At 44.3% G+C, this 13,475-nt stretch overlaps 1 protein-coding gene across 1 annotated transcript in view; it reads left to right on the top strand.

The window, feature by feature from the left end:
• MID2 (midline 2) overlaps positions 1-13,475 on the top strand; it is a 258,997-nt gene that overhangs the window by 226,144 nt on the left and 19,378 nt on the right. The window contains exon 8 of the mRNA XM_070759822.1: positions 6,387-6,548. Within this exon, the coding sequence (XP_070615923.1) occupies positions 6,387-6,548 (162 nt within the window). The remainder of the gene's footprint in view (positions 1-6,386; positions 6,549-13,475) is intronic.

The raw sequence follows: 13,475 nt of genomic DNA, 5'->3' as shown, positions 1-13,475 counted from the left end.
TGTAATATGGTAAATGATTTAGCTTTACTAGATAAATGGTCAAAGCAATGGAAACTGCAGTTTAATGTTTCCAAGTGTAAAATAATGCACTTGGGGAAAAGGAATCCTCAATCTGAGTATTGCATTGGCAGTTCTGTGTTAGCAAAAACTTCAGAAGAAAAGGATTTAGGGCTAGCGATTTCTGACAGTCTCAAAATGGGTGAGCAGTGTGGTCGGGCGGTAGGAAAAGCAAGTAGAATGCTTGGCTGCATAGCTAGAGGTATAACAAGCAGGAAGAGGGAGATTGTGATCCCCTTATATAGCGCGCTGGTGAGACCACATTTGGAGTACTGTGTTTAGTTCTGGAGACCTCACCTACAAAAAGATATTGACAAAATTGAACAGGTCCAAAGACGGGCTACAAGAATGGTGGAAGGTCTTAAGCATAAAACGTATCAGGAAAGACTTAATGAACTCCATCTGTATAGTCTGGAGGACAGAAGGAAAAGGGGGGACATGATCGAAACATTTAAATATATTAAAGGGTTAAATAAGGTCCAGGAGGGAAGTGTTTTTAATAGGAAAGTGAACACAAGAACAAGGGGACACAATCTGAAGTTAGTTGGGGGAAAGATCAAAAGCAACATGAGAAAATATTATTTTACTGAAAGAGTAGTAGATCCTTGGAACAAACTTCCAGCAGATGTGGTTGACAAATCCACAGCAACTGAATTTAAACATGCCTGGGATAAACATAGATTCATCCTAAGATAAAATACAGGAAATAGTATAAGGGCAGACTAGATGGACCATGAGGTCTTTTTCTTCCGTCAGTCTTCTATGTTTCTATGTTTCTTCTCTGGAAGCCTTAATAGAAGCTGAGCTAGTGGAAAGGTTGGAAGAAACAGCCAGCAAGATTGCAGAGGCTGGGTCTCCAAGCAGACAGCAGGAAGCTACAAGAAAAAGGAGGGATAAGAAGAAGAAGCAAGTACAGTGGTACCTCGGTTCTCGACCACAATTCTTTCTGGAAGTGTGGTCGAGAACCGATTTGGTCGAGAACCGAATTAATTTATCCCATAGGAAATAATGGAAATGGATTTAATTGATTCCCAGCCCATCGATTTGCTGGGAACCAATTAAATCTACAGTATTTCCTCTATTTCCTATGGGATAAAGATCTGAGGGGACGGGGTGAGAGGGAATGGGAGTCGGAATCAGATACACCCCTCCTGGCTGCCCTCTTAACAGCCTCCCAGTCTCTACTGTCTAACCGCTCCAAGCTGCAGGAAGGGTGGGGCTGGCTGCAATACCGGCAGCTTTGGGGGCTCCTTTCCTCAGCGGTTCGGTTTGTTACCTCTAGGCAGCTGCACCAACTTTTTCCTTCCCGGCGGCGATGGCGGCAGCTTCCCTTCGAGGAGCAGCAATGCCGGGAACGTCACGTGATGAAGGGAAGCCGCCGGAGCCTTCCTGCAGCTTGGAGCTAGACAGTAGAGACTGGGAGGCTGTTAAGAGGGCGGCCAGGAGGGGCATGTCAGATTCCGACTCCCATCCCCTCTCACCCCGTCCCCTCCGATCTTGTGGCAGCTGCTTTGCAAAGTTGCCCTAGTCGCACATTTCGGATAATAAACAAATTTTTCTGTTCAGTATCCGAATTTTTGTTCGGATACCGAAGCAAATTTTTGCAGAAAATTTTGTTCGGTATCCGAAATGTACGAAAACCAAGGCGTTCGAGAACCAAGGTACCACTGTATCTGAGGTTTTTTGTAGAACTCCTTTACTTTTTGAAGGATGTCCGGCACAACTAAATCATAGGCAGGGGTGGGATTCAGCTAGTTTGAACGAACTGGTAGTTGTGACCTGCAGGTGGCAGCCACCCAGTCCTGTCCTATATCGCTATGTTTTTTGATGTACAGTGATACCTCTACCTAAGAACGCCTCTACTTACGAACTTTTCTAGCTAAGAACCGGGTGTTCAAGATTTTTTTTGCCTCTTCTCAAGAACCATTTTCACTTACAAACACGAGCCTCCGAAACTGTAACCAGTCAAATAATATTCAGTCAAATAATATTTTCTCACGTTGCCTACCCCAACTAACCTCAGATTGTGGCCCCTTGTTCTTGTGTTCACTTTCCTATTAAAAACACTTCCCTCCTGAACCTTATTTAACCCTTTAACATATTTAAATGTTTCAAACATGTCCCCCCCTTTTCCTTCTGTCCTCCAGACTATACAGATTGAGTTCATGAAGTCTTTCCTGATACGTTTTATGCTGAAGACCTTCCACCATTTTTGTAGCCTGTCTTTGAACCTATTCAATTTCATCAGTATTTTTTTGTAGGTGAGCTCTCCAGAACTGAACACAGTATTCCAAATGGGGTCTCACCAGCGCTCTATACAGCGGGATCACAATCTCCCTCTTCCTGCTTGTTATACCTCTAGCTATGCAGCCAAGCATTCTTCTTGCTTTCCTTACTGCCGGACCGCCCTGTTCACCCATTTGGAGGCTGTCAGAAATCACTACCTCTAAATCCTTCTCTTCTGAAGTACACGATGTCGATCTTGTGCCAGGGTTTCCCAGGAGGTGATGTCGAACTCGAGAGACTTGAAGGAGGCTTTCAAAGTGTCTTTGCATCGCTTCTTTTGTACCCCGTGCGATCACCTTCCTTGAGACAGCTCACCGTAGAGGGGCTGTTTAGGGATGCAATGGTCTGGCATCCTAGCAACATGGCCTGCCTAGCATGTCTGGGCTTTCATCAGCAGGGTGGGAATCAATGGCAGGCCTGTTCTGGAGTGGACTTCCTAGTGGTGGCACCTTATCTTGCCACCGGATCCTCAGAATTCTACGGAGGCAGGTCATGTGGAAGTGGCTCAATTGCCTACTCAAAAAGGCATGCTGCAGCAGACAGCCGTCCTGTCCTCATTTTGCCATTCTCTGCATTGCAGGGTGGAAATAGGAGAGAAATGGATGCCACCCTCTGAGTTAATCACTGAAGAGGGATTGATTGGCCTCTTCCCTTGCTCTCCTCCAGATACATTACAAAAAAGGCTTCCAAACTTTCCTGGAGTTTGCTCAAATTGGGGTATAATTTTTTTTTTGGGGTGTGTGTGTGTTATTTATTTTTATTTTTTTCTCCACACCTTACAAAAATGCAAATTTACATACCTTCAAATTTCAATAAAATACCATACAGTACCAATTACCAAATTCTCAATTCTTCTTTTTTAAAAAAATAATAATTAATTCTTAGATTTTTAGTACTAATTTTAGAATAATTGATATTTATTAGTAATTAATTAGTATTAATTTGTATTTTTAATTCTATATTTTAATTAAATTATTGGGTTTTTTTAAATTGATGGATAACTGGGGCGGGTGTAATAATATGTATGGAATGAATGATTGGTATGGGTGGGGTGGGTGGGATTATGGTATGGATGAGGTGAATGGGAATGATATGAATGACATACTTGGCCCACCTGACGTTAAAGAGGCAGGAGGGGAGGAGGCACCTATCTTGGGGGTGGCAGAGGGTCAGAATATCCTGGTGCTGCTGGGGAGAGACAGATATGGCGGGAGCCACGGAGCTAGCCATTCCAGGGGAAGGAGAGATCGCTGCTTAATAGCTATCCCTTGTTCTGGCTCCGTGATCTCAACCCAGGGTGTAATTCTTGCCCTGGGCTCAAACTGCTGCTGCTCAATGCCAGGTCGGTGGTAAATAAAGCACTCCTCATCCGGGATTTGATCCTGGAGGAGGAGGCCGACCTGACATGTGTGACTGAAACCTGGCTGGGACCAGAGGGAGGAGGTCCTCTCTCTGAAATTTGCCCAGCTGGGTTTCAAATATGGCACCAGCCTCGACCCCAGGGAAGGGGGGGGGGAGGAGGAGTTATTATAGCTAGGGAGAGCCTTTACCTAAGCAGACTCATTGCTCCAGAGATTGCGGGCTGTGAAGTTGGACTTAGGGGTTCAGATGGGCTTGTTGCTCACGTACCTGCCTCCCAGCTGCGTTTTAACAGCTCTGCCTGTGCTGCTCGAGGAGGTAGTATGACAAGAAACGATGGATGGAAACTAATCAAGGAGAGAAGTGACCTAGAACTAAGGAGAAATTTCCTGACAATTAATCAGTGGAACAACTTGCCTCCAGAAGTTGGGAATTCTCCAACACTGGAAGGTTTTAAGAAGAGATTGGACAACCATTTCTATGAATAGTATAAAGTTTCCTGCCTGAGCAGGGGGTTGGACTAGACCTCCAAGATTTCCTTTCAACTCTGTTATTCTGTTTTGTTCATTCTGTTCTGTTCTGTTCTGTGTTCCATTCTGTTCCGTTCTGTTCCATAAATCAAGAAGATAGGTGAGGTGTCGATGGAAGTGCCACCAAAATGGTTCAGGCTGGTGAATATTTGTGCATGTATTTAGAGGCACATGTTCACACCACACACACAATAAAAGCTATAATTTGTAAATTGGGAATTAACAGTTTAAACCTGTTTTTGCATAGGCAATGTTTATTTTCCTTTAGACACCCTAGAACAGGGGTCCCCAACCACCGGGCCGCGGACCAGTACCGGGCCGCGGGGCATGTTGCACCGGTCCGTGGAGTCAGCAGCTGCCGGCCCTCATGCCGCCACCCCCTCCCTCCAGCGCTTCGCCTCCTGCTGGGCAAGAGGCCTCGGGAGGCAGGTTCTGCCGGCCACAGGACGATGGATGGGACAGAGGGGCGGGAAGGACCGAGAGGCTCAAGCCTCTTTTGGCTTCTGCCGCGGGGCGCTTTTGAGTTTTTGGCTGGGGGGAGGCAGGAGGGCCAGCCTGACCCCCTCTCTCCAGCGCTTAGCTCCCGCTGGGCAAGAGGGCTTGGGAGGCAGGTTCTGCCGGCCACAGGACGATGGCGGGAAAGAGGGGCGGGGAGGACCAGCACCCCCATGCTTAATCCCGCCCCCAACCACGCCCCTTTCCGCCTCTGGGCCATAGAAAAATTGTCTTGCTGAAACTGGTCCCTGGTGGAAAAAACGTTGGGGACCACTGCCCTAGAAGATCACATTCTCTAAACGGTTTACTGTTTGGGATTAGAAGGAAGGAGGTGTAAAATTAGACTTTGGTGATTTGTAAAAGATGTTATCTCCCGCTTCTAGTATTAAAGCTATCCAGTGAACAGGGTTTGTAAAGTAAGCCAGATAATCCACTTCCTGCACTTAGTTCGCCCATCTTATCTCTTACTGGCTTTGTTATCTCTGGGCTGATTTCCGGCCATAGTAAGATCAGAAAGGAGAGGTGTGACATATTTTTTTCTTTGAAGCCCAAGGCCAGCTTGTGACCTTTGAGTGCCCTGTGCTAAAATTGCTAGAGAGAAAGCCAGAGCAGATTTTAAAAAGAAACTATCCTCCTGTATTTAATTTGCACACCTCTCTCTCTCCCTCCCTCCTTCCCTCTTTCTCTCCATGTATCCTATCTCTCTCCATCCACCCATATCCATCCATCCCTCCATTTATCCTTTCTCTCTCTCTCTCTGGTGTGCAGTGTAGTGTCATTTTGAGTCTAGGAGTTGAAACAAAATAATCCTAATTGTCATAATAATAACAATAATCATATTGTTTACATCTACTCTTCGCTGGTTTCCTTTTATTTTCATCTTATTTATTTATTAGATTTGTATGCCGCCCCTCTCCGTAGACTCGGGGCGGCTCACAACAATAATAAAAACGATGCAAAACAAATCTAATAATTAAAAGTCACTTTAAAAAACCTTAATAAAAAGCCATTTTTATTCTCAAGCTATTGATAAAATATTTCCCATGTCATATAACAGTGATGGCAAACCTATGGCACGGGTTCCATAGGTGGGAAGAGGAGCCATATTTGCTGGCACGTGAGTCGTTGCCCTAACTCAGCTTCAGCATGCATTTTTGTGCTGGCCAGGTGATTTTTGGTTTGCACGGAGGTTCTGAGAGGGCATTTTTGGCTTCCAGAGAGCCTCTGGCGGGTGAGGGAGGGCATTTTACCCTCCCCCAGCTCCAGGGAAGCCTCTGGAGCCTGGGGAGGGCAAAATATAAGCCTACTGGGCCCACCAGAAGTTGGGAAACAGGCCGTTTCCAGCCTCTGGGGGACAGGGGAGGCTGTTTTTGCCCTCCCCAGACATTGAATTATGGGTGTGGGCACTCACGCATGCGCGATAGTATATGTGCACGCTCTTTCAGCACCCAAGGAAAAAAAGGTTTGCCGTCACTGTCATATAATATTCAGTTTGTTCTTTCTCCTTAATTGCAAGTGTTATTCTATTCATTTCTGCGCATTTTAATATTGTTCATCAGTAGGGATCCCTTGGCACATACAGGTTGTTGTGTGGCTCTAGAAGCAACTTTTTTTTTTTTTAAGGACAGCTGTGTTCTAAGCAGCTCCTTTATTTTCCAGGTCTCTACAATTCAATGGACAGCTGGATGATTGTCCCCAACATCAAGCAGAACCATTACACGGTGCATGGGTTGCAGAGCGGCACACGATACATCTTCCTCGTCAAGGCGATCAATCAGGCTGGCAGCCGAAACAGTGAGCCGGCCAGGCTCAAGACTAACAGTAAGCATTTTTGTGGTTGGAATTTAATTCCTGGTCTGAAGACGGGAGGGGAAAGAGCAAATGCACAGGGCATAGAAGCAGAAGGATGGAAAACAAATGCCTACAAGAACATCTTGCGGTGACTACGAAGGGGTGGTGATGGATTCCAGTCCTTCATAATTCCAGAATGGGGTCAAGTTTAAAGGGAGAATCCTAGACTATCTATGAAGGTAGCTGGATTTGCACACTAGGTTACTGTTGTGGTTAGCTCTGGCCCAGCTCCTGCCCCAAGGAATGTGCAGGTGGATGTGGGGGAGACATCAACATGCCGCAGGCCTGTTTTGCTCCCGATGGAATCTGACGATAAAGCCTCCTCTGACCAAGGAAGGCTTAGTGACAGGGAAGAGGGGAGTTTGGCAGACAGCCCAGGAGGAGATCAATCATCTGTATCATCCTTGGATTCTGAACAAGAATTAATGACACATCCACACATGCATAGAGTGATGCATAGGAGACAACAACTGAAGGATTATTACAAGAGAAAATGAGGCCACCTGTGGTTGGGTGGGGTTGCTGTAATTAGTGCTACAGATAAAAGTTCAACCCGGTGTTTTAGCTTCATGGCAGTTTATCTGATTAACTCCTAGTTAGGGCTAAAAAAAAAGCTTTGAAAAAAAGTTACATTCAGAGTATAAGGCACACCCAAATTTTCAGCCTTTATAGGGAGGAAAAAAGTGTGTCTTATACTCCGGAAAATATGGTAAGTGCTGTGTAGTTTGGGGTGTTGTAGGAAGCCTAGCTATCCCCTTAGGTCTTGCAAAGTGGGTCATCATGTTTAACAGAGTTGGAAGGGACTATGTAGGTCATCTAGTCCAATCACCTCTTCGAGCAGGAGACCCTACCTTTCTCTACATTGAATTTCATTTCCTTAGATAGGGCCCAGGTTACAGGAACTTCAAACTGATAACACTCCACATGGCTTCAATAGCTTGCCTGCCTTATAAACCCTTCCCTGCTAATGAGGACCACACCCAAGCCCTGGTGTTCCTTATTCAATGCTGATAATATTTCCTCAATTGTTCCTTCCTTTGATCTAAACGTCTCTGTCGCATGTCAATGACAGCTTGTGCCTCGTCACCTAATGACTCCAAGCTACTGGCTGGGGAAAGCCCCTCCCCGGGGCTCCCATGCTGTTCTTCCTCGTCACATTCCTGACTGGACCCTCCCCCGTCCGACTGCTCAGCCCCCTCCTCTTCGCTGTCAGCCTCCTCCGGGCATGGAGCCAGCAGAGACGCAGCTGGCCTTTGATCTGCCTCAGGCTGAACCACAACACATTCCCAAACCAGTAGCATAGGTAAGAGAAACCCACTACTGGGCCAGATGTATGGGGGAGGAAAGGACTCCAAGATAGAAGGATATTGTATCCAGAGACCTATAATCAGAAGCCCATCTTAATGGATATTTGGACACAACTTCATTTGGCCCTGTGGAAAGTGGGTTTTAATGGATTCCAGGATCCTTCCCACTTTGATATTTCAATTTTTCCCATCTTCCGTGTTTTGACTGGATGTTTAAAATGATTTATCACCTCCACTGCTTTCATCAGCACCATGGAAAAGCCAAATGCATGCGAAAATAAAAAGCAAATCAAATCTTTTCTTGCGAGTTGAAGAGAACAGCTCAGCTTTGATGAAAATCTTTTTTTCTTTTTGCTTGCTGGCTTGTTTGTTATGAAAATACATCACTCACAGATTTGTGAGGATTTTTTAAAAAGGGGATGAATGGCTGGCTGGCTAGATAAGCTGAACCCTGGCAAAAGCCTCTACTTTGGGGGGTATTGACTTGTGTCAATAAATTGCTAGCAAGCAAGGGCTAAAGGGGAAAGGAGGGTGTGAGATGGATTGTCTTGTCTGTCACTCAGCCGAGTGATTAAGAGGTGGCCCACGGCTTTGCATCGCACTGGAATTCCATTTGTTAAATTAACCAAACTCCTAATTGAGGATTCATGACCTGTTAGCCAATGCATGTCATAGAGAAAGCATAAACTGGAAAATGAGATAGGGTGGAGGCTTCTCGTTGTACTGCCAATTTGTAATCAGAATCTATTACAATAATCTTCACCATCTCTTTCCTTGATGTGGATAGGTTGCTTCTGTTTTTTAAAACCATTTGCTTCTTTCAGCAAGGAATGTAGAATAATACAAGGGGTAGTTTTTCCATTTACAATCTTCACATCTAGAATAGAAAAGAATTTTATTGGCCAAGTGTGATTGGACACCCAAGGAATTTGTCTTGGTGCATATGCTCTCAGCATACATAAAAGAAAAAGGTACATTTGTCAAGAATCATGTGGCACAACACTTAATGATTGTCATAGGAGTCAAATAAGCAACGAAGAAACAATATTAATAAAAATCTTAGGATTCAAGCAATAGTTACAGTCATACAGTCCTAAGTGGGAGGAAAAGGATAGGAATGATGAGAAAAACTAGTAGAAATAGAAGTGCAGATTTAGTAAAAAGTCTAACAGTGTTGAGGGAATTATTTGTTTAGTAGAGTGATGGCGTTCGGGAAAAAACTGTTCTTGTGTCTAGTTGTCTTGGTGTGCAGTGCTCTGTAGCGACGTTTTGAGGGTAGGAGTTGAAACAGTTTGTGTCCAAGATGCGACGGGTCAGTAAATATTTTCCCCGCCCTCTTTTTGACTTGTGCAGTATACAGGTCTTCAAGGGAAGGCAGGTTGGCAGCAATTGCTTTTTCTGCAGTTCTGATTATCCTCTGTAGTCCGTGTAGGTCTTGCTCAGTTGCAGCACCAAACCAGACAGATGACAGACTCAATGATTCCTCTGTAGAACTGTATCAGCAGCTCCTTGGGCAGTTTGAGCTTCCTGAGCTGGCGCAGAAAAATGTGCTTTTTTGATGATGTTTTTGTGCTTTTTTGATGATGTTTTTGATGTGAAGTGACCATTTTAGGTCTTGAGATATCTACTGCTGAGTTGCAGCTCAGTAGTGGAACTAAGGTTCTTCAGAGGGATGAAAGGGATATGTTGGAAAAGAAGACCTTAAATCCTAGATTTTGTGGTTCTTTCTCTTAGACCAGTGATGGCGAACCTATGGCATGGTTGCCAGAGGTGGCACAAGGAGCCTTATCTGCTGGCACACAAGTCTTGCTCTAGCTCAGCTCCAATGTGCATGTGTGTGCCGGCCAGCTGATTTTTGGCTCACACAGAGATTCTGGGAGGGCGTTTTTGGCTTCCAGAGAGCCTCCAGGGGGATTGGGGGAGTGTGTTTTTACTCTCTCCCAGCTCCAGGGAAGACTTTGGAGCCTGGGGAGGGTGAAACACGAGCCCACTGGGCCTACTAGAAATTGGGAAACAGGCCATTTCCAGCCTCCAGGGAGTGGGTGAAGCTGTTTTTGCAAGAAAGAAAGAAAGAAAGAAAGAAAGAAAGAAAGAGGGAGGGCAGGAAGGAAGGAAAGAAAGAAAGAAAGAAAGAAAGAAAGAAGAAAGAAGAAGGAAGAAATGAAAGAAAGAAATTCTGTTGGCTATTCTGCAACCCAACAAGACAGACTTCAGAGGACAATCAGAACTGCAGAAAAAAACCTGTTTCAACTCCTACCCTCAATACGTCGCTATAGAGCACCGCACATCAGGACAACTAGACAAAAGAACAGTTTTTTTCCAGAAAAAAACACTGTTCCCTTTGGTCCTCTTGCATGTGTGCATGTGTGCATGTGTGCATGTGTGCATGTGTGCATGCACATCCCATGCATTTGCAGGAAGCAAAAATGTTCTGAAATTTTGTGCGGGGACGCTCATGTGCATGTGAGATTTCGGCAATGTTTTTGCTAAAAATTGCTAAAATTTCATGCATGCATCCCCTCACAAAATTTTGCTTCTGAACATGCGCAAAAAATGCATTGGGGCGCATGCACGCACACAAGACAATTAAAGCTGCATAACAGCACACCATGCACTACTGGTGCGCCATCCTCTACCGTACCAATAGCATCCCTCTACTGCTCCCAACCCCGATTCTAGGAAACCACCTGAGATTTCGAGGGAGAGGCTGCCAAAATCTTGCAATATTTCCCACATGTATAGTTAGGCTTCATACTATTGAAGCAACGTTCCCATCTGTTTGCAAAACATATGCTACGTTTCCCCCTGCACTCCAGGCAGCTTCTAACCAAATCTGGAATATTATAAAAATGCAATTAAAGGAAGGGGGGGAGAAGATAAATAAACATGCAGGAGCTCTCTTGCCCAAAAGCTCCTTCAGAGCAAAAAGTCTGACAGCTTTCCTGAACTCCAACAAAGATGTGCTTTGACAGACTTCAGCTGAGCTCGGCTTCTGCTGGGGAATAACAATTGATTGGTTATGTCACTCCTCTCGCTTCTCAGCACACATGTTCCTGTCAAGTACTGTTCAGAGTTTTCCAAAACTTGGTTGAGGTCAACTCCATAAACTCTGCAGAGCTGGAGGGCGAACTTGGTTCAGTGCAGGCTCAGCCCGGTTCATTGTCACCTGCAGGAGGGTCCAGAATTGACTTTCGAAAACTCCCTACTGAAGCCACAGATTCTCCAAACCAAACAAAGAGGCTCTATCGTTGTTGTTTTGTTGTTTTGTTTTTATAGAAAATATAATCTTTATTGAAGATAAAGACCAGACTATCTCAGGGACCGCCTTCTGCCGCATGAATCCCAGCGACCAGTTTGGTCCCACAGAGTGGGCCTTCTCCGGGTCCCGTCAACTAAACAATAGCCACTTATGAAGTTTTTTCCAGAATTCTTTTACGTTTGAGCATGTCCACCGTACATGAAAGAATGAGCTTATTTCTTTGTTGCACTTCCAACAGGTCGAATTCATAAATTTTTCCTAATCTGGAGGGAACCAAATACCATCCCAGCGACCGGTTAGGTCCCACAGAGTGGGCCTTCTCCGGGTCCCGTCAACTAAACAATGTCATTTGGCGGGGCCCAGGGGAAGAGCCTTCTCTGTGGCGGCCCTGGCCCTCTGGAACCAACTCCCCCCAGAGGTTAGAATTGCCCCCCACCCTCCTCGCCTTTCGTAAGCTTCAACCCACCTTTGCCGTCAGGCATGGGGGAACTGAGATATTCTTTCCCCCTAGGCCTTTACAATTTATGCATGGTATGTTTGTTTGTTTGTTTGTTTGTATGTTTGGTTTTACAATAAGGGTTTTTTAGTTGTTTTAGTATTGGATTTACATGCTGTTTTTTATTACTGTTGTTAGCCGCCCCGAGTCTACGGAGAGGGGCGGCATACAAATCCAATAAATAAATAAATAAAGATAAATAGGGGAGGGGATACAGACATAACTGTCTGGTTGGGTTCTGCAACCCAACAAGACCGACACAGACTTCAGAGGATAATCAGAACTGCAGAAAAAACAATTGTGGCCAACCTGCCTTCCATTGAGGACCTGTATACTGCACGAGTCAAAAAGAGGGCCGTGAAAATGTTTACTGACCCCTCACATCCTGGGCATAAACTGTTTCAACTCCTACCCTCAAAACGTCGCTAAAGAGTACTGTACACCAAGACAACTAGACACAAGAACAGTTTTTTCTCAAACACCATCATTCATGCTAAACAAATAACTCCCTCAACACTGTCAAACTTTTTACTAAGTCCTTTCCTCCCACTTAGGACTGTATGACTGTAACTTGTTGCTTGTATCCTAAGATTTTTATTAATATTGATTGTTTCTTCATTGCTTATTTGACCCCTATGACAATCGTTAAGTGTTGTACCACATGATTCTTGACAAATGTATTTTTTTCTTTTATGTACACTGAGAGCATCTGCACCAAGACAAATTCCTTGTGTGTCCAATTCACACTTGGCCAATATTGATTGATTGATTGATTCATTGATTCATTCATTCAATTTTTATGCCACCCTTCTCCTTAGAATCAGGGCGGCTTACAACATGTTAGCAATAACACTTTTTAACAGAGGCAGCATATTGCCCATTTTACCCACCTTGGAAGGATGGAAGGCTGAGTCAACCTTGTGCCGGTGATGAGATTTGAACCGCTGACCTTCAGATCTACAGTCAGCTTCAGTGGCCTGCAGTACAGCACTCTACCTGCTGCGCCACCCACGCTCATATTCTATTCTATTCTATTCTAAAACAAAAGGAATATGCGAATATTGGTACAAATGTATATGAATTTAGAGTATACAGTTATAAATCAAAACACATGCTTACATATATAAAAGGAAATAAAACTGAAAAGAGAGAAAGAGAAGGAAGGAAAAAAGGAAAGAGAAGAGGGGAAAATTAAGAATAAAAGAAAGAAGAAGAAGGGAAGAAGAGGTAAATTCATATCTATAAATTTATCAGATGTCATAAATAATGTCAACTTCTCTGTTGACGCAATTATTCTACAGCTTTTAAGATCTTTACTATCAGTATGGATGAACGTTTTGAGTTTCTAAACTTGAGTTAGAGTTTAAATTTTGTCATTTTGAATGTGTTAACCCTTTTATCAATGGTTCATAATGTTATTTTATAAGTTCGTGGGACAGTTGTTTGGGTGAAGGGTAGGAGGATCGTGATGGAATTGTATGTTGTCTTTTCTCTAGCCAAATGTTCGAAATGCTGTATCCTTTTTTAACGTATCAGATAGCACAACTTTTTCACAGTCATGCATAGAACTGACTTTTTGGATTAGTCCAAAGGCCACCTGCGCAAGAGCTTGGGCCAAATGTGCCCTCATGCAAGAGCCCATTTGGTCTAGTTCAGTGATGGCAAACCTATTGCACTGATGCCGGTCAGCTGATTTTTGGCTTGCATAGAGGCTCTGTGAACCCTGAAATAAATGATTGCCTTTATTGCCATGCACTCAAAAGCCTGATTGGGCTTATTATCAGAGGATGTCTTGTTTTGGGGAAAACAGGGTGGATAGATGATTATTTTATTAT

This window comes from Erythrolamprus reginae, chromosome 8 (assembly GCF_031021105.1).
Source record: "Erythrolamprus reginae isolate rEryReg1 chromosome 8, rEryReg1.hap1, whole genome shotgun sequence".
In the NCBI taxonomy this organism is placed as follows: Eukaryota; Metazoa; Chordata; class Lepidosauria; order Squamata; family Dipsadidae; genus Erythrolamprus; species Erythrolamprus reginae.
Note: the sequence above shows the minus strand (reverse complement) of the source record. Positions and strands in the feature narration are given on the sequence as shown.